Genomic DNA, 26,488 nt, shown 5'->3' with positions numbered 1-26,488 from the left:
CAAAGCATCTTTTATGTTTGTGCTTTGAGCACAGTGCCGAGCTGGAGCCAGAAAGAACAGAACACAATTTGAGTGGAAACAAAGGGTAAATAGTTAGCTTGATTCATTCATCCAACTTCTGTTTCAAACTACAGTTGGTCTCTTTCACATTTCTATTTGTGTAGGAAATAAACTCAGAGAGACTGCTAAGCATATATATTTTGGAGAAAACTATGGCGAGTTGCTCCCTCCTCTTTTCTGTCTTATTGCTAAGCTAGGCTAATCCACTCCAGGTTCCACCTCAGTGTGAATCACATCAACGTGAGAGTGGTTCAAAAATTCACAGTTAATATTCAGAAATGAGACAAACAAAATCTTTGAGAATCTACTGATGGGCCTTAATTTAAAAATCACATAACTTGTTAAACTGGACATTTCAATGCAGAATCCCAAGTCCTACCTTAAAACGCAGGAGTAGAGACCAGCGTCCTGGAGGTCAGCTGGTCTGAACCAGATGGCGTCCTCCTCCTTGCTCATCCGCATGCCATCAAAAGAGATTGGCTCCTCGAAGTCGCTGTGTCCCAGGCCGGAGCTGCGGTACCACATGAGGCTGAGGCCCACACTCTGCGCCTGGCTGTAATTGGCCCGGATGTAACCATAGAACAGGGCACACTTCAGACGCACAGGCTCACCCTGCAGCACCCGGTACTTTAGGTAGTCTACTGACCAATCTGTACAGCCGTCCACTGCAGAGAAAAACACAGACAGATGGAGATGTTAATAAGCATACAACTCAGAGTAAAGTGTTTGAGGTAAAAGAAATATGCCTGATTACAACATCCATGGTAATCCTCTTTATTTATGTGAGGAAAAAACTCTCTTAAATTGCTTTATTAACTTCACAACGCAGTGTACAGTAAGCAAGTACTACATTCAGCCAGTTGTAAACTGCATGTATATTGAAATAGTTGAATTGCTCTCTGCATTATATTATGTATGAGCTTGTGGAGGATTGCAATTTTAGTGTGCAACACCCGTGGCAGAAACTCAACTCCTCTCCTCTTCTCTCCCATTCAGGGCATGTGTTTCCAACTTGGCCTCTGCACAGACACTATCCTGCAATATCCAAACATGCAACGGCAGAGAAAATTGGGGAGTGAACTGTAAAAATATCTCAAAAAATAATGCCAGGTATAGGCTCCTCCAAATGCTGAGGGTGCACTATACCTCCGTTGTCAAAGAGTGCAAGGCTAGTTAATTAACTGAGAATATGCCGGGAGCTCTGTGTAACTTTTCTAACAGTTCTGCAGACAGATATTTGTCCCATGGGACAGTTTTTGTCCTGAGCTAACAGGCTAACTATGTCTTATGCAACTTACTAAAGAAGCTCTACCCTAACTCTGCGGAGAATTTTGCCGATATGTTGAAAGAAAGATGCTTACTTAGCAGATAATGTAACATTGTGTGCAATACAGATGATAGTGTTATGTACTAACGGATCTTCTTGCCTATATGAAAAATGAAATTTAACCACATATAGAAGAAAATCTAGTGAGCTGAAAATATATTTGTCAATCAATAAAAAGACACTGGCACAACCCCACAGGCACACGGGTCTGCTCAAGCTCTACCAAACCGATCCCTCTCAATTCCCGAGCTATAGCAGAGGTTAACCTCTGCACGCCTATCACTCTCACGGTAATTAGCCACCATTTGTTTACCCATCAGGTGTACAGTATATTAGGGAATACATGTGTGTGCAAGTGTAACCAGAGAGCTTGAGAGAGAGAGATGGCGATGGTGTGATGAGATAAAGTAATAAGAACCCCACTGTGTGCCAGTCTGTGAGTGATATGGAGCCTCGCAGGGACAGCTATGCTTGTAATTAATACTCTTAATTATCAGGGAAGTAATGTGTGTGCATGTGTGTTTGTGTGTGTGTGTGTGTGTGTGTGTGTGTGTGTGTGTGTGTGTTTGCATGAGTGTGCATTCCCTATACGATTGGTTGTCTGCCTAATTATGTCTGTTAATTACCAGTAGGCTTAGCCACAAATGTGTGTGCGTGTGCTTACATATGAAAGTGGGAGAAAAAGTGTGTGCATGCGTGTGTGCGGGGTGTGAAAATCTGTCTAATTATCACTCCTAATAATGAGAGCCCCTATAGATGCAAACGGAACACATGCACTCTCATACATGCACTCTATCCAACTTTAACTTGGTGATACTGTTAACTGCAAAGCACCATAATGATAAAAGAACAATTTGATTTAATGTTTTTAATTTAACAATTCAAGAAAAATAAGAACAGAAGATTAGCTTTGTTATTTGAAGTACATGAAGTTACATGTCTAAAATTATTTCAAAGTGAAGACAAAAATATGCATGTTCATGGGGTTGTCAGTTGCGTGGTGCCAGGGTTTAAATCCAACCTGTGCTTCCTTTCCTGCTTGTCCTTCTCTACTCTCTTGCTCCCTGATATCTGAATATTTCCACTGTGACAGGGAAACATATTAATAAAGAAATACAAAATGAATATTGTGATTATTTTTGCAGAAATTTCAGCACAATTCAATGCTTTGCACTGATCTACATTGATTTTCGAGGCACTACATAAAAGATAATCATTGTGAAAACACTGGCCAAATGCCTCCTTTCCTCTTTTGACATTAAAGTGAATTTCCATTGAAGGCAGCAGGTGAGCCCTGAGCCCTCTCTGCATATCAATCTGCTAATCAGCAGGGACAGCCGACGCTTCATTCAGCCTTTTCCTTTATTCACCTTCCACACCTCTAATGGATATGACCTCTGCCTCGCTCTTGCTCTCGTTCCATTTCGGACCTCTCTGTCACAACAAAAACGGTGTCGTCTAAAAAGCTTGTATCCTGCTTCACAGTAAAAGAAAACATACACTCAGGCTGTCATTTGCTTTCAACAAGCAGATTTGCAGACGAGCTGTCAGAGAAACAAAAAGCACAAGAGCAAACGCATGTAAACACAAAACAAGGAAGCTTTTCAGTCATCACAGACCTCCCAGTGGGCCTTTTCCAAGCTGTGGCCTTGAAACATATGACACTGTTCTTTCTCAAGATTTAAAATGGGCTGAGAGTTTGAGAAATATTTGCATTTATACTGAGGACGTTTAAGACCATCAGTACTCTCACATCTGCGTAACAAGGATATAGCAGACTAAGACCTGGAGGTTGATAGTTCGCTTAGCTTAAATGAGTAGAAGCAGGGGTTCACAACTAGCTGCATGTAAAAAGTAGTCAAACCAAAAGTCTGTTAAACATGTGTTTGTGTTGTCAAGAAGGTCTTAAAGGCAGCGGTGTATCATTATAGAAATAGCCAAGTTAGTCGCTGATCTGCTTCCAGTCTTTTCACTAAGCTAGGTTCATCACCTTGAGGTTCCAGATCCATATAAAGTATCAGAAGACATATATGAGTTATTCAATTAAAAGCTTGCTCAGTAAGAGACTTAATATTTTGTATAGAAAAAAAAAGAGACAAGCCAAAACCAAAAAGTTTGAGTTCTAACAACCTTGTATCTTGATTCAAAGGGTTTGAAAGATTTTTTTTCATCATTAGCATGCCTGTCACTTGCTTTCAACACAAAGATTTGAACAAGGAGCTTTCGAAAAAAACAAAAAACAAAAACAAATGCAGAAAAGCTTCTTCTTCGTTCCTCACACACCTCCCAATGGGACTTGTCTAATACGGTGGCCTTTTGTAGAAGGGGAAACCATATTTACGTCTGAAACTCAAAACGGTTTTATCAACTCAATTAGAGAGTGACATTTCCCACATCCCCACGCTGGGCTGGAAAATCAATGCTTCCCACTAGAGGAATACTGCAGTCCTCACCTCTCACTCTTTTCTCTGCTGACAGCACACACACACACACACACACACACGTGGGCACACAAACACAGGAATCGCTCCTTTTTTCCTCACTGCACCTCTGGGACATCACACCTTTAGTAGCGATTCTGTTCAGCCACTCTTGGACAAGAACATACAGTAAAGGATGTTCCCATATGGTCACATTCCCACACAACTGTCAGACTGAGGGATTCTGGCCTCTGCTCCACTGAGTCTTACTGCAGCGGTGTCAGCTGCAGCACTCCTTCACCTTTATCCACTGTCCTATCCAAATACAGGTAAAACGCCCCAAAATAAAACAGAAAAAAAACCCAAAACGTTTTATTCTGTGTTATTACTGGTTTCAGTTATTTTTATATTTAGTTATGTGACTTCTGCAAACAATTTGGCAGACATTAAATACCCTGTGTACAGAATGCAAGGAGGAATCCTCCTTATCTAAAAACATGCTAACATTAGCGGCTCCAGGTTTTTGTAGAACCCACCCGTCTGCTGAAGCCTGATTTAAAAAAAGTCAACCTTGTGAACTATAAATGATGACGAAATTCTGACCTCAAATTAAACTCAGGACCAAAAGAAGAGCGAGGCCAATGCTAGCTTGCATTCTCTAGCACTAGCAGACCCCAAAAACCACAGATCTTTTGATTCCGCAGAAGAATATACATTTTTTTCTCCTTTTCTTCAAAATGAATTACACCCTAGAAGTGTGTGATAGAGAATGTCATAGTATATTCATGAACAATATATTCTAATCAATAACGAATCAACTATAGGCTGTGGTTTCTTTAGGCTTTTCAGTGATATCAGGATAGTTAGCAGCATTACTAAATTATGAAACGTCAAAATTGTTGATTTCGACAGAAAATAAATTGTTATTACTTTATTTCACAAGGGGCAAAGTTATGACTGATGCAAGGAAATAGTAAGAGGTGGTCGTCAAGCTACAAGGTATCTACTGTATGTGTGCGCGTGTGAGTGTGTCTGTGCCTTGCTGAAGCCTTAATAATTTCATTACTGACAGGTTTATGTCAATCTTTGTGTGTCACTTAACCAAGGCAATAAACACAAACCCCTGAGCTGCATAAACAGTCACATAGTCACACCCATATGCAAATGGACCTTACAACAAACCCTGCCCCTTAGACAAACACAAATTCCTATCATTGTCTTACAACAGCGTGAAACTCAAGTGTGACTCACTTCCTACTTACATGTCTCTCACTCGCTCTCATGTTGACCTCAGTAGTCAGCTTCTCTTCTCACATCACTACCTGCACTCCTAATGAAGTGTAATTATCTGATGTTGGGTGGGCGGAAGGGTGCTTGCAGGGCCAGGAAGAAGGCATTCAAAGATCTACATGTGAAGAAGAACTCTCAATAACTTTCTGTCTCTCTTAGTCTCTATTTCTCCTCTGTTCAGCTTACACTCACTCTGCATACATGACCCCATCTCTACTTTCATAAACACTTAACTCTTTCTCTCCAGGTTGGCACTGATATTTTACCTTGCTCGTGGCCTATGTGGTAGTTTCAAACTAAAAGAAAAGTTGTTGGAATGGAAACATGCCACGTCTATGGAGCAATGGGGCAGTGTTGGACAGTGTGTAATGGGATAAAACCTGAACCTAAACAGTAAGGATGTTGATGGACTGTTTCAGCATGTTATATGTTATTGTGGTTGTTATGGATTGATGATGCTAAACGCATTATTGTAAAAAAAAAAAAATTGGGGTGGTTATATGCACAGATATGCCCACACTCTTTCTTCATTTCCATGAATCATGATAATGATGTTATTTTTTGTTGGTACGATTAATGTCTGTTGTGTTCCTTAGCTTGTTTTCTCAGATAGATTTTCGACATGTTTACTGCTGAAAGTCAAATAAGGTTTGAATTATAAAAAAAAGACTGGAAGCTGGAAAGAATTTTGCAGACTGAAACTTTGTTCAAACGTAGTTAAATGTTCAAATTCAACTTAACTCTATAACAACTTTTTTACACTTGCACACTACTTCTAAAAACTTCCTGAAGTTTTCCTGAGGAGCTGCGAGTGTCGATACAAACAGCCGATTTATTTACTCTGACTTGGCTAACTTATTCCTGCCAGTCCATTTAGTAAATTTTCATTGTGAAGTCGATGTTCGCTGGTTTGTGAACACAGCAGGATATGCTCAGGAAAATTCACCTCAAGCCAGCAGGAGGATGTGATCACATTCACATCCAAAGACCAGTGCACAACCATAGACTGAATGCAACCTGTTTCTGTTTTTAGGGATGCTGGTCTCTCTTTAGTTGATATTGTGATTGTGTCAGACTACAGGTAGCATTAAGGGAGAAAAAGGCATCACTCTAGTATTGTATAACAGACTCTGTTGCTTTGTCTGCCATTTCCACATGGTTCTTTTTACGTCATGTCTTACCTTCTGAGACCCTTTCCCTCCTGTCCAACAGGTATAGTGTCCTGCTGCGAGGTGTGTGTGTGTGTACAAGCAAACAATTCCAAACCCAAACTACAACAGAAATCATGTACTTACTTTGCTTCACAAAAAGCTTTGTTATTGAGAGACTTTTCAAAGAGTCAGTGCAGGAGCAACAATTATAAAGGGAGAATTAATCCCCTCTTTATTACACTAGTGCGCTAATGAAGATAAGATCTAAGCACCGTAAAAAAAGAAAACGTCAAATTATGAGAAGGATGAAGTAGGGGAGGAAAACTGCGTGCATCAGGAGTGTAATGGAAACAAGTGTGAGGTGCTGTTTGCAGCACTGATCACCTGCATGAAGCCACAGCTGTGAATGAGACAATTACATAAACGCATAAAATGAAGCAGCCAATCAGCTCATGCCCATTTAGTTTGTGCTGATATTTTTACTTCCTGGGTTAGCTCTTGTTCTAGTCAAAAGTCAAACAAGTTAGACACATAAAAGCATAAGATAAGAGATAAGATAAGATAATCCTTTATTTATCTTGGAAGCTGAGAAATGTACAAAATACATCGCTCAATAAAATAGTTAAAGAGATAAAATAATAGTTTTATGGATAAACAGAATGATAAATCACAGATACATTCATACAACATTGCCAGAGTACTCCATGTTTGATTGAGTTCAGAAGAGCATAAATAAGGAGTTATGTAAGCACAGTTTCAGACTCAGGCCTTTGAAGTCAAAATGCCATCCGCAGAAAACCACATCCTGATAAGGAAATAAGCCTCTGTGACGTCTTTCTTTGTTCTCTGGGATCCGACATAAACACTAAGTGCAGTGGGACTTTCAGTCCGGTTCTAACTAGTGTTACACTGGTCAAACATCTGGTCCACGGCCTGAACTATCAATGACACCAAAGCTTCAGCAAATGATCTATCATTGACTATTCATCCTATTATACATAGAAGTGTTAAACATTATGAAGCATGTTTTTTGTTTGCATTTCACACGCCAATCTCACTCTCAGACTTTGAGCTATCACTTGATGTCTGTCTTTTTAATTTTTCCTTCTGTGCTGTGCCACTCCATATTTCTCTGTCTCTAAATCATTCTCTCTCTCTCTCTGACAGTTCACCATTACTCATTTATATGCAAATGTGAACCAATACTGCTCATTCTCTTTAAAGATGGTGGTGAACTACCTTTGCAGTCTTTGCAAAAACAGTTAGTGAAAAGCAGACGACTTTGAGCAATATAAACGTATCTTCTTTTTCTATGTCTCTCTTTCTGTCACAACTAAATAATATAGTCCAAAAGTGAAGGATTTACATGACATCTACTCACATTATTAATGTCCCAGACTGCATTATACATATCTCTTTCTACAGAGAGAGAGAAAGAAAGAGAGAGAGAGAGAGAGAGAGAGAGAGAGAGAGAGAGAGAGAGAGAGAGGGCATGCTGTTTCGATTTCATTTTAAAATACCCTTTAACAGCTAGAATCGGAACTTGAGTCTTTTTTCTTGACCTTGTTTTCTTTAGTTCATTGTTAGTTTGCCATGTCATCTGGTGTGTTATTAGAGTGAAAATTAATGTGTTGAAGACATTTCATCTGGGCTTAACTTCTCATCAATACAATGTTGGAGAGATCAGCCTCACAACTGGTTTTCTTTAGGCCTCCCAAAGAAATGTACTGACCTGTTATGACTATTTTTTATGTCACCTTGTTGAAATATACCAAGTTTGTCAAATCTAGAATGAAGAACTGGAAGTGCACACTAAGAAAAACAAACAAAGAGACGTGTAATAATGATGAGATGCAATGTTAAGTCTGCGTGTGCAAAAGCAAACAAGCTGTCAGGCCTGCTGCCATCCAGCTACCAGCCTGAACAGTGTAATGACACACTTGAAATATATTCCCCTGCTATGGTTACCAGGGCCCAAATCCAGCTGTGTTGTTTCAAATAAGTATTCAGTAATTTGTCAAGTATCGGGGTTTTTTTCTGCAGCCTCTTTATCTTTATGCTACATGTTTTCTGCTTGTAGTCCATTCCTTGGCACTTCCCTCTGTTGCCTCTTTCCTCATGACTCACAAAAAGTGCAGAGTTTTTCAAACTGGATGCTCCAGCTCACAGAGAAGAGGCGTAAGGCACACATACAAAGTCAGGTCAAAAGGTCAGCTGCGTGGAGCTACGTATAAAACAACAGAAGGGCAACTATTGAAGTTTGTCTTGAAGGTTCACAAGCGTGTGTTCAGAAGCTGCAGCACTCAAAATGGAAGTTTTATTTTTTTATATTCTTCAGCTGTTTGCTGTTCCCTGGCAGGCATATAACACAGATATTGTTTCATACTTTGGGGGGGGGGGGGGGGGGGGGGTCTACAACATTAGTAATATCTTTGTGTACACTCATTGTGAACTGGACGTTGGGGTCAAGTCTACTCGGATCTAGTCCCGGGTCCCTTGTGTAAATCTACCCTTGAACTCCAGAATGTGAGATATCATAATGTTTTCAATTTATCTTTAGTATAGATTTTTTTTTAAATCTAGCCATAGTTGAACAGTTATAGGTGTTTTGCAAAGCTGCTAATTGCTAGCTTAGAATACTTTTAATGGTGGATAAAATCTTAATAATGAATTGGAACAGACATAAAACCTTGGAGCCTTCAGCAAACTGTATTAAAATCTTTGTCCTCATATAGAAACATGTCAAAGAATCACCGAAGAAGCTTCAACACAGCTTCACCTTAACCTTTAATGTTTAAAATGTGGCCATTTTACAATAATTAAAGCTCTTATCTTGGTGTAACTCATTTTTTTCCGATGTAATAACACTGATTTTCACATATAGGGAGGTTTTAAACAATGACTGTCTCAATGTTAAACAAGGTTTTCTAAATGTCTGCTATGATGACTTTTATGTTTTAACGACTTGGTTGCATCACATTGTCTTGTTTCTTTTACTTCCCTTTATGTTCTTGTTTTTTTCTGTTAAATTGCAAAAGTGGTTTTTTTTATTGTCCTAGTTATGTTTTGGCTATTACATGAACAATGCAATGAAAGTACTTGCAGATAATACCAAAATAATAATGAGAAGCCTCATACATTCCCTATAATGAATTTGAACTTGAATTTCCCTCGGGATCAATAAAGTATCTATCTATCTATCTATCTATCTATCTATCTATCTATCTATCTATCTATCTATCTATCTATCTATCTATCTATCTATCTATCTATCTATCTATCTATCTATCTATCTATCTATCTATCTATCTATAAAAACGGCCTTTTATCCACATTATGTCCACAGAATAACAGCATAAGAGGGAGTATAGTGCATGAGGATTTCAACTGAGTTTCCATTTCTCTGCTTCTTGCTTTATATTTTTCTCTTCCTGACATTATTTGTAGTGCATGCACTGTAAATTGGGCTGTAATGCACAACAGTGTGACATTAAACCACTGAACCTGCACCTGAGGACTAGAGAAAGGATATAGGAACAATAGGGAAATGAAGTTAATCTAATTTCTGGCAGTATATGTTGGCATTTGCATACATATTGGCGGAGTAAATTCAAATGCAACATGAAGCTTTGAGAGATAAATCCAAAACAATACCTTAGAAAAAGAAGCAAATCCTTAACAATGAGAATTTACGGCAGAGAATCGAAGCAGGAAACAAAAATACAAAATACGTTCACGTAACAAAGTGAAACAGAGAGTGCGGTGTTAAAGTCATTAACAGGCAAATCAGAGTAACTTTCAAGGTGACAGTCTTGTATTGTATCATAAGGAAACCAGGGTGAGTTTGTTGCCCTTGACCAAGTTCAGCCGAGCTCACACAGATCCTTTTAATAACTCTCCAATTGACTTCAAATTAACCAGAACCTGTTATAGAACAGAAATTTCCCCTGTTGTGTGAGAAAGGGTGTCACCGAGACATTAGCTTTTTGACTCTACTCTCTCTCTCTCTGTCCCTCCCTCTCGCTCAGCCTTTCTTCCTTTCTCTTCATGATAAAGGGCTCTTTTTAAGGAGAACAGAAAGCTTGTCAGGATTTGGCCAGCTGGGGAAAGTCATTTGAGGCCCAAATTGATGCGCTCGGGACTCTCAATAGTATCTCTCCAATAGTGGGGGCAGGATAGAGGGAGATGTGGTGGCCGGGACATTGTTCCTCGTAAATGGCTCTTTATTTCATAGGCGAAGTTGGGAAATGAGCAGCAACCAGGGGAGGACAGCCATGCGTAAAATAGAACACTGAGAAACAGGAGGCCCTAATATCTTAACAGCTAAAAAGTCTACGGCACTTCTACTTCATGGGCACTTTTACTGGCGATGGGGACACATGCATATTAAGTCCCTATAAGTTATAAAGTCAAGGCTGTGCATGAACACCATCCATCATGCTGATAGGGTGTGGGCAGGATACATGGACATGAATCCATACACAGTATACTTGGACCATGACTGGAAGGAAAATGAAGCATTTCTAATCCCAAGATCTCGAAATGCAAAGTGTGCGCGTGTTGTTTTTCTCCACCGAATTCTTAATGTTTGCTCTCCCAGGTGTCAGTCTGCTCTGTAGTATTAAAAATCAAGTATTTTCTTCTCTCTGTGTCTTTGTTTGTGTGTGTGTGTGTGTGTGTGTGCGCGCGCGTGCATGTGTGCTCTCCATCGTGCAGCTGTGATCCATGAGATTCAGGCTGAGCTGTCACTCCGCTAATCTCCCCCAGTAGAAATACAGCTCGGAAAATGTCATCCGAACATCCCGAATTGTGTTTACACTCGCTGAAGGTTCCATCGCTTCTAATTTGACAAGTCATTATCACCCGTGCTCCTCTCCCTCTTCCCTCTCGCCGCCCGAGACACAAAAAAAAATAAAGACGAGGAGGAGTAAGCACGGAGGAGACAAAAACAAGGGCATTCAATTCCACTCACAGACGCACAAACTGTGCTCCCCATAATCAGGTAATCCAAACACCTAGGCTAGAATAGGGAGAGACGTTAGTGCTTTCATTAATTTACAGAGTCTTCCGCACCTCAGATGTCTCTGCAAACTCCACATCTCTCGAAAAGTCATTCCCTAAAGCCCGCTTACATTTATAAAATGCAAAACCGTAGACATAGATCCTGCATGGTGAAGCTGTTGTGGTTGTCTGGTAAAAAGCAGCAGCTGGAGGCTACATGCATTATGGGAGAAGCATATGGCTGTGGACACCCTCAGGCCCACAGTAAAGTTAGCTGTGACAGGTTCTGCAGCAGAGTGGGACAGAAAATGGTGAACCAACTAACAAAAAAATCCTCCCATCTCAGCAATGCACCACCATCGCCATTCTCGGCCAAAAGTATTTATTTTACTTTGCATATACGTACATGTATACATTTTGTTCTCGTTATTTCATTGTATTGTTCTTGTTTCTTCTTTGTTTTAACACCTCCTGTTTTCTGTTTCACTATATTGTTTTTGCTTTGACTACTTTAATTGTTTGTCTGTTTTACATATTGAACATTAGGAGGGCCACTCGACAAGCCCCTCTGGGCTCCTTTAGCACATTCCTGTCTGATGTTGTGTTTTATTTTGACTACCTCATTACTATGCACTGCTCGTTATTGTTATTTAATGTTTCTTTTCTTCTTATGTGCAATAAAATAAAAATATAAAACTCTGACTGACCTTGCAGTACCTGACGCCCTGATGCTATTGCAGACAGGGCGTCTTTAAGCTCATGTTTCTGTATTTCTAGCACTTTAATGTGAAGTTATAAATAATAATATCATCATTAAGATGACGTTGATGTTTCAAATCATAGCGCTCAGTGGTTGAGGTTTTCCATCTTTCACAATGGTGCTCTATCACGAAGCACTTTATAGGAGCTGCGTGTGAGATTTTAAGTTGTGACTCATGCCTGTGAGAAAACCATCTTTACTGCTGCAACACCTTAAGGCCGCACTCACACTAAGCAATCGGACCGTGCCCAAGCACGCTTCACCCCTGAAGTCCAGTTTCTTTGACAAGCGTGAGTGCACTGATCCGTGCTCAAGGATGATACACTTCCTTGGCCCTGGCGGTTCATGTTCGAGCACAGGTACAAAAACGTGAACCGCGTTCATGATCAAGAAATCCCCGACTGTTATTGCTGTATCAGACTCAAAATACGCCACAAAGTCTGTAAAGTAGCTGTCATGTTCTCTGCGTTGTTCTCCAATTTTGTAAACTAAGAACTCTTCCTAATGACATAAAGCCATGCATTTGTTGTTTTACAGCGTTATGTGCAATAGGTAACCATGCTCGGGCCCAGTTAATCCAGGAGCAGTGTGAGTGCAGGTCAGTGGAGGAGCGGCTAGGGGGGAGAATCGTTATCAAGAGCAGTGACGGACAACTTTGCAGATAGTGAGTGAGCCCTAAATTCTAAGTTCTAAGTTAAAAATGACATTCAAACCAGGCTACATTTAAAGTTAGCATAGATGCTACAACCGTGCATTAACTGTACGGACCTCTTCAGACACAGCATTTGTGACTCTCTCCACAGTGCTGAGCAGTTGTGACTGTAACGAGTGAGTTATTTTAATGCATCCAATATACAATGATGATATGCAAAGGGCTCACATGGTTGTCAAGCTAATTGGAGATAAACTGGTATAAAACTTTAGTCATCAATGTGCATGTTTTTTTCATTATTCATCATGTTACATAATACAGAAGGATGATTTATTCATCTGAGGCATTAAGCATCTCATTGATTCTTTATGTTGTCTCTTTAGATAAGCTCTCTGTTCTCTTTCATTAGAGTGAACTGCTTGTGTTTTTCTGTTATGTATTTCTGTAGAATCGAAAGGCTTACATTTTCTATGATTTTTGTTATTTTTTATTTCCGAGTAGTTTCTCAAGTAAAATGTGACATTTTGTTGAAAACATGAACCAAAACGAAAAGGCAACATTTAAGGTTTAGGTAAGATGTCCTCCTGTTTTGTTTGGGTCATTTCATCACTCTGACCGAAAACTAAGCTGTGGTTGAACTTTCCATCCATCCATCCATCCATAGAGTAAAAAGAGATCTCCAGTGAGAGTGACACTCGGGGCAAGAGAAGCTAATGACTCTTCTGCCCTGGGCTCAGACCTGGGCACTTAGCTTATAACCATAACACACACACACACACACACACACACACACACACACACACACACACACACACACACACACACACACACACACACACACACACACACACACACACACACACACACACACACACACACACACACACACACACACACACACACACACACACACACACACACACACACACACACACACACACACACACACACACTCATGAATGATTACCATTCAAACTTGTATTTTTCTACCAGCATGCCCTCTGGAGAAAGTTAACAGCCAATGAAAGATAGATAGAAAATGGGAGTGAGGTCTATACCACTTCACACCCATCATCCTCGGCTTCTTATAGACTGATGGAGAAAGTTGAGAAGGTCACTAAACACCTGTTTTCAATATCATTCGTTCAGACAAAGTATTGCTTCTGTTCTGTGGGCACATGCAACTAAATTATTTCTCTTATTTCACCTCACTCTGTCGTTTTCATCAATGTATTTGAGCCGGTCTTTTTTCTCTTCATTTTCTTCAACTCTCAGGTTGGTAACAAGGTCACAGATCCACACAGAGAGACTTCTATCAGGAAAATGCATCTCTAGACTTCAAAAGCACGGTTTGGAGCCACACGCACCCCAGAATATGAACGTTATAGCAAACCTAGTATACGTAATGCTGATTTGATAACTGAGTGTCATTGGTTACATCCTACCCATGCTCACACCGAGCTTCACTATCTTGGTTACTTGCATGTCCCGGCTTCAACACACCATCGATCCTCACTCGATGCTCTTTTCTCCCCCGCCCCCTTGTACTCGACCCTTATTTAATCCCACCCTTCAATCTCAAACCAACTCATCCCGGCGTCTTTAACCCTTGAAAACGGAGCATGAACAATCGCAGAGCGGTGTTTGCGTTTCATCTGGGCATGCGGAGGTATGTGTGCTATCTACGCCGTTCGCATTTCAACACTGGCTTTGAAAGTGGCGATAAATGAGTGCTGGAGATGAAAGAACATTTTCAATTAAGATGAGAATGGAGCTTGGTTCATTAATAATGCAAATATCATTACCCCCATTACGATAGCGCCCTAGTTTAAAGACACTGTATTGGTGCGTGTATTTACTTGTTAGCCTTTGAATGCAAGCACATGTGGTTGGTGTGTTTGGAAAATTGATTCTTCCAGAGATTTGATGCCAGTAATTCATTCCCCTTAATGGCCCTAATGAAAATGCTTTACAGCTTCTGAGGAATCTGCGATGCTCGTGCATGCTTTGCTGCACCTTCATGCGTGTGCGAGGACAGCAGAGTTCATGAGAAGGAGATGAAAAAGAAGAAGAAAACAGTCATATAGGCAGACTTGTCCAGTGCTCTGCTCTAAAATATTCATACAGCTTGAGATTTCTGCTCCTGATTTCGAGTCCAATTAAAGCTCATCTCTAAATGACTGCGCCTGTGCAAGAGCCAGCAGGAGCAGCAGTCTGCAGAGAAGCAAAACACAACACTGCCACTCTGTTATTCAATCTTACCGTCCTTATTTCATAACAGTGCCAATAATATACACTGAGATGCACTGCTTTCATCCATGAATGCAACACATTAGCCGCACAACATCATGTGCTTATTTGCTGTGCTTGCGCTGACATTATAAATTACAGCCTGCATTTAATGCAACAGCAAACCCCTGACATTAACCTGCTAGCTAGGAATTAAAGCAATCCCCTTTACGTCTCAAACTGCTGAATTATTCAGCAGCTCGCCAATAAGGAGCAGCGCTAGAGAACGAAAGGGCCTTTGGGTGGGTACTTCTGAGACAAATGACACAGATGCTAACATGCACTGTTCTCTAGTGGCAAACACATTAGTCTCCTGAAGTTTACCTCATAAACATCCAGGAAGCAATAGAAGGAGAGTGATTTATTTGGACACAGGAGATTAACTCAGCGATAGAAATTAACAGAAATTAGACTGACTAACAAAACATGGCTTCCTCTTCACTCTGTCTCTGAGCTTCCTGCTTTCCCCTGGCCTGGAGGGCAGGGAGGGCAGTGCCTGTGCGGCAGCTTTAAATAGGAATTAGCAGCGTTTCATTGTGATAGTGATTGAGTGTGGGTCCCGAGGGTGGGTTTGCTCATTGTTACCAGGCCTTGTAAATCTACAGTAATCCTCCCAGAGTGGGCCAGAGACACACACATGAATATTGCACGTACACACATGCATGTAGTGTACACGCAGCACGTTCGCTTTTTTTTTTTTTTTTTTTTTTTCAAGAGCAGCAGAAGGGTGATTATAGAAGAAAATAAACATCCTACCGTTGTACCCTATTGTTGTATCCCAACCACAAATTCAAATATAGAAACTTCGGCTGAGGGATGTTTTCATGGCGTGGCATACCCCACTCTCCTCCCCCCCCCCCCAATTTTTTTTTTTCTGATTTGCCACCACAAGCTCTTTTCCATAAACACGCTCAGCTTTCGGGAATCTTACTTGGATTTATTACAGGAAGCATTTGAGTAATTTTAAAGATCCCACATTATACTAATTTTCACCTTAAATGTTGTCTGTTAGTAAAACTTAAGGACCCCCCTTCCAAATGAGCCCACTTTTTTGGTCAGCTCTCTCCACCCTGAAGCCTCTTCAGGGCGCACAACGCTGTGGGGCTGCCAGGATAGGGCTGCTTTCCACTAAGTCTTGGACAAACCAGTGCACCAGACTGGCCAAAAAAGTAAAATAAGTTGACCCCCCCACACACACACACACACACACACACAGTCAGTGAGCCTTAGTGAAAGTGTATAACTACTTTTCTGACTCCTGTTCACCTGTCTCTCCACTTTGCAAATTGCCAACTCTAGCTCCACTTGATGAACTTTCCTGAGACCCACAAAAAAAGCCGGATCAGCCAAGGCTTGAAAGTACTTTAGCTGCAAACTGGAGAGGGAAGAAGAGGCAGCTGTATATATGGTCCTCATTCGGTACACAGCTCAGAGGACGGCGGCTTCAGAGGAGTAAAAGCTACAATCCATTAATCCCTGCTCCTTCAGGAGGATGGGACACACACACACAGAGTATTCGAAGAGAACAAACCATACTCCATATGTGCTTTCTGAGCTTAAAGATTTAAAATTCCCAAACATGGAATGACCCTCGTCTTTGAAAAAAAAGTGTACACTTTAGTCGACTGATGGCTGTTTTTGATGTTTTAATTACGATTTGAAAACGTGCCCCATTTGCTCGCTATTAGAAAAACACAATGACATCATGAAAAAGGGGGTGCTCTTAACCATACTTGGATAAAAAAGTGCTAAAAGTTAACATTAGGCAGTTACAAAGTATTATTATCAATCATCTCAAGTCACATGTAGCCGTCAGGTACATCTAAAGCAAATTTAGCATGATATGAATATACTAGAGTAAGTCTGTCAAAATTAACTTTACCAACACATTTTATCAACACAGAATATTTAAATAATATGCAAGACAACAGCAGCAAATAGTCCATTTAGTTGATTTTTATCAAATTCAAAAATAGGTTTCGAATATTTCAAACGTTTAACTCACAATTGGATTAGAACAAAACAGTCAATTTAGAGGGAAATCAATTTCAGATACACAGAAAATGCATTGTAACATGAAGCCCTGAGTGATTTGGCCTCAGTTTATAGGCCAATATAACACATTCAATTCAAATATATGAGATAGTGTTAAACCAGTAGTCGTCTATCAGCACGCCCAGCCCTCACGTTTATGTGCACGCACTCATCTGTGGCTGCAGGAACACACACACACACCTACACCTACACACACACCCACACGCACACGCACACCCACACCCACCCACACACCTACACCTACACCTACACCTACACACACACACACACCCACACGCACACCCACACCCACACCCACACCCACCCACACACACACACACACACACACACACACACAGGCAGCGCACAAGGCCACAGTGAGGAATAGTATCTGCTGCTCTCTCAGGCATGCACTTCATATACTATTTTCATATTTAAGCTTAGGGTGAGTTAAGGCTCCTTGCTGGTGCACAGTAGGTGTTGTGGAAATAAATATTTTATACTAGAATCTAATTGCATTTTGTGGCCCTGAGCACCCTACCAGACAATCTGCAATACTGCTCTAATAGCTGTGCTGCCTGGTGTATCTTGGAGGTCGGGTACACACACACACACACCGACACACACACACACACACACACACACACACAAGCTGGTTTATGAACTCAGCATCTGTGAAGCTCTCAAACATCGGAGTTCTGTGACTGTGTGTCATATGGGTCTATAGGTCACAGAGCTGTGAGTGTTTCTATGTATGTATGTATGTGGGTCGGTTTACATATTCACAAGCAGCAGCAGAATATACTGATGGAGCCTGTGAAGCGTTCATTCATGTCACACAGGACTGAGACCGCCCTTCCTGCTTTGGTTAATTGACCGTAGAAGGTCCTGTACATCCCACATGAGCGCGTTTTGAGGTTAAGCATATGCACATACTAAAAACACAGATATAAATACACTAACATTACAGTGATAGAAAATAGGATTGAATGTGAGGACGTCAGTAAAGGCTGTCCTTAAAATATCAACCATTTCACTTTGAGAACTAGCTCGAATAAATATAGAGATCAGTAAATCCTTTTTTTTTTGAGAGAGAGAGAGAGAGAGAGACAACAGGCCACAGAGATTAAGCATTCGCCTCCAATGATGGCACTATTGATGATCGACAGAGCCAGACTGGTATAATCTGAGAGAAAGACCCAATCAATATCCACCACACACGCACACGCACACGCACACACACACACACACACACACACTCATATGTAGGTTTAACCCACTGAAAAGGGAGGCTGAAGGCCAACTACTAGACAAATCCCAAACCACCCGCTTTATTAAAGGAATCAAAATGATTGTCAGTGAAAAAGGAGCTTTGGTTTTGTTTTTGTGTTGTCAAATACTGGCTGGAGTCAAGCATGACTGCAGGCCCTCCATACACACTGACAGAGTAAACAAAGAGATGGTAACAAAGTTTAACATTATTTTGTAAAGGTCAGGTTGTTAAACAAAGAAAATCCCCAAAATTGGACTCCACAGTGAATCTGAAGTACTCTTGTTTTAAAATTATTTACGTATCTCTTTTAATTATTACCAAATAAGCAAAGATTCTTCCCCGGGTCCTTAAGAAGGAAAAACAAGACAAAACGTTCCAGCATCACGCAAAGGTTAAAGCAGCATTTAGCAGAGTAAGTCATATTTGCTTGGCCTGACTTCTAATACAATCCCCCTTCACACCCAGAATGTCCATTGTATTGCCTACGTTCTCTTTCGCTGTGGCTCAGCGGTTGAGTCGGTTTGATCCCCCGCTCCTACAGTCACATGCTGATGTATCTCAAGTTTCTTCCGCTGCATAGTCAGTGGCGTGTGAATGGAAAAGTACGGTTGGCCATTTGGACACTTCATGTAGCAGCCTCTGTTATCATGAGTGAATGTGATGTGAATGAGTGAATGGGGTCATGTAGTGTGAACATGCTTTGAGCTGACAGAGAACGACATCCAGTAACCATTTCCTTTTCAAAACTTATCTTATTAGTGATACTGTATGTACTGATGTACTGTAACTGCAATTTAGCTTGAATTCACCTCCATAAAAAAGATACATGTACGCAAGTGAAACTCATACTCCCATATTGGATGTTGTTTCTCAACACAAAAAGTATCCCATCTTCCAAGTTGATAGTGAAATTATATACAAAGGCATGTAGCCTACAGTAAAAGGAGGTTTTGGCCTGCAGACAGATAACCGTTCACAATACTGCATCCATGAAAATTGTCAAATTAAAAGTTATGTGTTCGGAGATGAACGCACAGCTTCTGTGAAACGTCCTCCAAAAGTGATGTCTAGTGTTATATTTGCCATTGGTATTGTTCAGCTGTGAGTACAAAGGCAGGCAGCATTTTTTCTTACTCACTGGACCACAAAAGTCTCAGGCAGACGCTTAAACATGACAGACTTGCATTCATGCTCCTCTTCCATACCATCTCTCATCAGGTGAGGAGGGGTTTTTTTCCCAGGTAAGCTTGAGTTTATATTAAGGTTATCTGGATCTCATATAAAGCTCTTGTTTTAAAGCGCAGACATCTTGACAGAAATCAAAGCACGATGAGACTACAGGATGCATAACTTTTTTTGTTTTTTCTGTTAAAAATTGAATCCCCTTCTTCTAAGGCTCAAAATACATGGACTGACTTTAGTCTGCTGCATTGCTGCCTCCATCCAAGCCCACTGCTGGGCTGCTGAAGTCCACAAAAATCCCTTTAGGATTACCCAGTATGGCTGTGTGTATGGGACTGCATGTGTGTGTATGGTAGATGCACAGTCAGAGGGTGGGCTCAATGCAGTGCATGACTCCAATATGGTTTCCTGTTGGCACGCAGCCATGATTTACATATGAATAAATATGAGGAAGAATCAAATAAATAAAAGGAGAGCAGGGAAAAATAATCCTGTTAAAGATCAAACAGCAGGCTCTCTTTTTCCCTCCCCCTGCCGTTCTCTCTTAGCTCAATTTTTCTCCAATTTTTACCTTAGCCCATCTCGGCTCCCACCTTTTTCTCTTTCCCCTTATTTTCCTCACTCGTCTTCGACTATACCATCACTTTCAATATTCATTTCTGGCTCCCCACTTCCTCTACCTCTCCATCTTTCCCCCATCTTCCATCTGCTTTTCGATTTCATGGCCGGCCATATCTTTAATCTTGCACTTCCCACTTTCCCCATGTCCGACGCTCCCTTGCAGCCCTCCCTCCTTCCATCTCTCCTCTCCAGTGCAGAACTAAATGGAGATTAATGAAGGGAGGAAGACGTGTCTGTCATCCAGACAGTCTGATGCAGCCACCACAGCCACTGAAGTACTGGATCTATTCAAAACTAACTAGGGAAAGCTGGATGCTTATACTGCTCCAGCTGAGGAGATCTCCAGATTAGTCCTCTGCTTCTATTGAGGTGATTTTTAAATACTAACTCCACTAGTGAAGCATACACTCTCCGGTCATGTTTGACATATGGGTTTTCCATCCCATCTCTCTCTCTCATCCTTTATCCTATCTTTGAAGAATATTCAGAGCACACCCCAGTGTCTCATTTCCTCCCTAAGTTTAAATCCTGACAACTGACGGCCGCTCGCTGCTCACACGCCAGTCAAACAGCTCCGATAAGCCCCGCAGGAAATTGACTCGTATTTTAGAGCTTCATCTCACACATCACTTCCTCCCACCACCCATCATGCCCTTGGTTAGAGGTCAAGCAGCTTTGGCTAATCTCGTATGCAAATTTGCAAATGGTAGAGTGTGAAAATGAGGGTGATGTATGGACCATGTCCATAATTCATGAGACATTACCAGAGACAAGATACACTTACATTTGAACACTCTCCTGCACAGACATTGATATCTTAGAACTGTGCTGGCTAACTACACAGAAGAAGTCTTAAGAGGAAGCATTTGTGTATACAGTTCACATCTGTGTGTGTGTGTGTGTGTGTGTGTGTGTGTGTGTGTGTGTGTGTGTGTGTGTGTGTGTGTGTGTGTTCAGAAATTAGTGAAAGAGCCTGCTGCAATCTGAATGATAAACTTGGCATGGCTGGCAACGAAGTGCCTCTTTACTGGCCTGGTCAGCTTTTCAACACATTGTTACCATTCTATTTTATTGATATTAAATGCAGTTCTCACTGCCAAGTCACTAAATAAGTCCCTAGTCAAGGCACAACATGTCAAAAGATGAAGCTGTGGGTAAACCATGAAGCATAAATTTGGGACACTTCACTCTGAGTCTTTGTTTTGCTGAGGTAGAGAGGTAAGGTGGCGCACAAAGACAATGAAATGACCACCTGGAATTTAGTAAGCTGTTATAGGTTGGTCAAAGGAACACAGGAATATTTGTTTTTGAAGACCAGGCTGTTTACGTTTACGTATGGCCTTATTTGATCGTTTTTGGGTTTTTTTCGTAAAAAGTGACATATTGTACCGATATAAGAAATGCCAATAATATAGTGTATTAGCTATGTAACACACAAAAGTTATGTAACATCAGTGTACGCAAACACTCAAATCATGATCTTTTTTAATTATCAGGTTTGATGCTGAAACTTAACCCGAGTAACTTAACTACTTAAGTAAAGAGAAGAAAAACTAGAGGCAAAGATCAATGACAACTGAACGTCTTTATATTTGTGAAGCTTTATGAAGAATACACACCTAAATGTTCTTTTATATGTGTAAAATGACCCCTACCTTGATTGTAATATTTAGAAGTTCAAGGTCTCAGCTGAGGGCAGATTTGCCAAGAAGGGATCTTCAACGTGTTGAAAATGACCCTCCCATCTTACTGAATCATACGCAGAAGTTTGTGCATTGTAGAGTAAGGGATCGCTCTTATCACAACACATTACCAAACCAGCTCAAATTAAAAATAAACAGTGGGATGAGGATGATGCATTTACTCACAGGGTAATTACAACATCAATTAAAACCCATCCACAAATAGGCCACATTTAACACCACAATCAGCTGTTTAAATCCACACACTAACTCGCTCATCATTGCTCACATAGCCTTGGTGGATTAGCAGCTGTTTATGTGTACTCTATATTCATCTATCTATTGTTTCCTTCACTCAGCCTGGTGCTTTCAATGCGCAGACATCTCCTCTGGAGTTTTTCTGTAGCAGTGTGCACAGCAGCCAGGGGAACGCAGCAGGGGAGCCGGGCTAATGTGACTCTACCACTGGTGAGAAAGAGGGAGAAGAGTGACAGGCGGGAATACACAGCGGGGACTGCAGTTAAGTCGACAGGAAAACTCCTGTGAGGCTACTGCAGCTATGCTTGGAGGAGCCGGAGCTGAGTTACATGAGAGCATCTGCCCATTTAAAACAGAGTCCAATCTCTGCATCAGTTGCCACAGTCGCAGCCAAAACCAGCAGTGCTGTGTTGAATGGACTGACACGACCTGAAATCAAAAACCCATAGCATATTTACTCAGTAGTGCAATCTAGTTTGGATAGATAAGAAGGTGACCTAAAAAGCTACAGCAGATTGCTTCGACACTTCAAAGCAGAAATTGGCGAAAATACTCTTTCTAACCTTCTCGCTGTAATTGAAACAGTAATACTGACATTTGTTTGCTTTTAAAGAGAATTTTAACCACTGTTGTATTTCCTGGACCTTTCCCTTTACAGTACATCCCCCCACCTCTTGTTCTTCGTTCTCGACATGCCTTCGTCTCTCCTCCTATAAGCCTGAGTGTAATGCCTCTGTCAAGTTTGCTAATCTGTGACTCTTACATGGGACCCTGAATCCATCTCACATAATGTATAGCCACACATATTGCAACCACTACATGAATGCCTACAAATCATAAAAATACTGCATACAACCACATCATACCAACTGTAAATAGCATCACATGCTTGGTAATGGGCATTGGTTATGGTAAAGCTTCACCACGCCTCTGAGGCTTTACATAACAGGAGCGTTGCGATGTAGGCCTATAACTGGAACAGCTCATTTAACACCAAACCTTGCATAACGGACATTTATTTTTATGATGCTGACTGACATTGATCACAAAAGAATGATGAGCAATTCCACTCAAAGTATGTGACAAGAGATGGGAATGATAGAACTAAAAGCCAGAGCATAACTCTCACATCATGGCATTGAAAAAGTATTTTCAAAAGTGAAGAGGTACGTTAGAACTGAAGAACAGATCTGAACAGTTTAATAGTTCACTCCTATTACTTATTTGGAGTCTTTTATGCAACAACTTCACTGCTGATATCTTGAGAAGTTGTTTGAGGTAACATCACTTGATGATCTGTAGAGGTAACAGTAGCTTTACCAAAGTTTAGTATGATCAGCAACACAAGTAAAAAGACAATCTGACAAACATTCACAACAAAAACTAGTGCCTCAGTGTCACCAACATCCCCATGCAGAACCCTTCTAGCATTAGTAGAAAGCCCAATTTTAAACATCATAGGGGTTGCAGATGGTCAAATCATGAGCTTTCTTTAGGGCAAGAGATGGTGTAAACATAGACTGTCTAGAGGGATGAGAACGGTCTAAACAAAGACCATCTTTAGGGCTGAAGATGACTTTAACAAAATGATGTATTTAGGGTTAAAGATGGCCTAAAGATGGATTGGCTGTTGGGTTGTAGATGATCTAAGCATGAACTGACTTTACATCTTAAGATAGTACAACCGTACATTTTTGGATTGAAGGTAGACGAAACATGGCTAGATTTTAGTGAAGAGGATAATGTAAATATGGGACGTTGTTATGCTTGAAGATGGTCTAAAATTGGACTGTCTTTAGGCAAGAGTGATTTAAATATTGACCATCCTTCAAATAAGTATTACTGAAACATGGATCATCCTTGTGGGTTGATGATGGCCTACTTGCTTGAGTCATCTTTAGGGTCAAGAATGGTTTCAACATTGACAATGTCTTAAGGCAACACTATGTAGGACTTTTAGTTTAGTGCACATTTTCAACTGCCAATTGTCCCTGAGTGCAAAGGTCACTGTCATAATACAAACAGAGCTGTTGCCTTCCTCTCATAGGCAATGTGCATTTTTCTGACAAACAGGGCAAGGACGTTGTCAGAAGCCAAAGAACAATGCCGACTGACCAGGTAGAGTATTATTAACAGAAATTTATTATACTGTTAGATTGACTTCATATTGACTTCATATTATATTGTTGCTTTAACCTGCACTGTTGGTCGGTTGCCAGGGGGTTTCAGTATCTAAACCCAGATCTTCTATAGGGCTGAAAATGGTCTAAACCCATACCATCTCTAAACACTGAACACCTTGAGCTCTATAGAGGCTACACTTGTAGTGGGCCAGCACCAGACTGACATCCTGATGGATGATTGTAATAAATATAGGTGTGCTCCCTTATAAAGCTGTTCAGATAAGGTTGTCAGATTGTGGATTACTTCAAAACCAACCATCATTTAATCTCTCCTGTTGCTTGACCTTCTTGACTCAACATATCTCTGGAATGTAAAAAAAAAGTAGAAGAAAAGGACAAAATATAATAAAGGACAAAAACTATAGTGGCAAAAGACCCGCAACAAAATCTAGCAAATTCTTTCTCCAAAAGAAAGGGGGTGCCAGGTTCATCCACAGACCAGTGGAATCTATTACCTCCTGCATGCTTATCATCACCGTCTGTTTTCCAATTGAAGGATTAACCAAGGCAAGGCTTGCTAGTTTAATAATAAAGCTCGGTCGTATGCAAGGAAATGGAGCACTGTTGGCCTCCAATTCAGACACAGGATAGTATGTAAGAGTGTTGAGAGGAGGACAGAAAAGGCAGAAATGTGGTTTGATATGTCATTACTTTAGAAGCTTTGTGGCTCTAGGGTAAACAAAGAGCCTGCCTGCATTTCAAAACTAAATCAGAGAGAGACAGCTAGCAAGTTAAACACAGTCAAGGGATGTTTTATGATTACCTACGATGAAAATGTGTCCTGACATAAAATATGTGAAGCCTGGAAAACTGCTATCTTCCCATTCATCTCTGCTTCAGTATTTACTTCAGTCGCTTTCGCTCTCTTTTCAATCATAGCGCTCCCTCTCTATCATTTTATCTATGTATCTTAATGTTATATTTCAGCTCTGTTTTGTCTCTGAATCATACTTCTGTCGCATTCATATGCTAATATTCTTATTTTAATTCCTTTTCTGCCCTCCCTTTTACTTGCAAAGTTCACTTTCTCATCTATCGTGTTATATCGGCATTCCTCTTACCCCGCCCCTCTCCCACCGTCCTCTTTCTTTCGTCTTCCCATCCTCTTTTGATCTTTGAGCTGAATTATTCCATCTTACCCAGGCTTTTAATTCTCTTGATTGAGCCAATTACCTTCCGGCTGGATCAATGTGGGAAAGGTAATGATTTAAATGGCTGCTGCATAAAGCCACAGAACCACTTCAACTGGTGCAAAAAGGAAAAGGGAGGGAGGGGAAAGGGGGATAAAAGAGGGAGGAGGAGCATAAAAGAGCAAAGGAAGGTGGTTTAGCAGAGGGTGGGGAAGGAACATCCATTCTTTAACACAACTGTGCATGATTCAGCATGTACGTGTAAGTGCTTCATTTTGCATCCCTGTCCGCTACCTGATGTATGCTACAATGTAAAACCAAGCAGGGAGACAGACTGTGCAAACCCAGTTTCCTCAGGGATTATCTAAATTGTATGGGCTCTGTGGAAACTGGGTCAGTCTGATCCTAAATGGTGCCATCGTAGCAGAAAGCCACTACGTAAATATCCTTCAGAATCCTACAGTTGCTCTCTCGCTTGTCATCGTACCTCTCACGTGCACTTCCAGGTCAAGTAACATGTACGACCTTCATGCGTACACACACTTGCATACTGTACAGTACATGAGCACGCACACATACTCCCACACACCCATCATCGCGACTTGTCTCCTCCTGTTGAGTGAGCTGTCCCATCCGATTTGGCCTTCCTCCTTCATCCTCCTATCTATTATTGATGTAATGGAGCATTGTATCTAAATGCAGCTCTGCTTGTGACAAGCACTTCAGCCTGAAGGGAACCAGGGAACCAGGCCAACGGCTTCGAGCGCCTACTGGGTTCGCTTGGGGGCCGAGTCAGCGAAGAGATGGATGAATGATTGGGCAGGTGGCTATCTTGGGCTTTGGCTTGGCCTGACACAGATATCTGTGGCACAGGACTTTCTTTTTTATTTGTAGCATCTGAAGCCATTTCAAACATGAAATATGCAACATTGCTGGCGCCATTGAAATGCTAAAGTAATAACATTTTATAACTCTGCATAGGTGTGCATTATGTAAAGGCTCCATATGGCTTCATTAAAAAACGATAGAAAATCAACAGAAAAATCTTCAATCTGAGAAGGAGCCGAGTTATTGCTGAAAAACTGCAGGGTGCTTGAAGTAATTACAGGAAGAAACAGAAGTGATCTCATTTCTTCCAAAGACTTCATCAGAGGTTGATCTTCAGTCTCAATTGA

At 40.9% G+C, this 26,488-nt stretch overlaps 1 protein-coding gene across 6 annotated transcripts in view; it reads right to left on the bottom strand.

Moving 5' to 3' along the window:
- il1rapl1a (interleukin 1 receptor accessory protein-like 1a) overlaps positions 1-26,488 on the bottom strand; it is a 286,407-nt gene that overhangs the window by 100,007 nt on the left and 159,912 nt on the right. For all 6 annotated transcript variants that reach the window (XM_079357675.1, XM_079357679.1, XM_079357678.1 and 3 more), the window contains one exon: positions 440-725. In XM_079357675.1, coding sequence (XP_079213801.1) covers positions 440-725 — 286 coding nt within the window. The remainder of the gene's footprint in view (positions 1-439; positions 726-26,488) is intronic.

The sequence above is a fragment of the Symphodus melops genome (assembly GCF_947650265.1).
Source record: "Symphodus melops genome assembly, chromosome: 12".
Taxonomy (NCBI): domain Eukaryota; kingdom Metazoa; phylum Chordata; class Actinopteri; order Labriformes; family Labridae; genus Symphodus; species Symphodus melops.
Note: the sequence above shows the minus strand (reverse complement) of the source record. Positions and strands in the feature narration are given on the sequence as shown.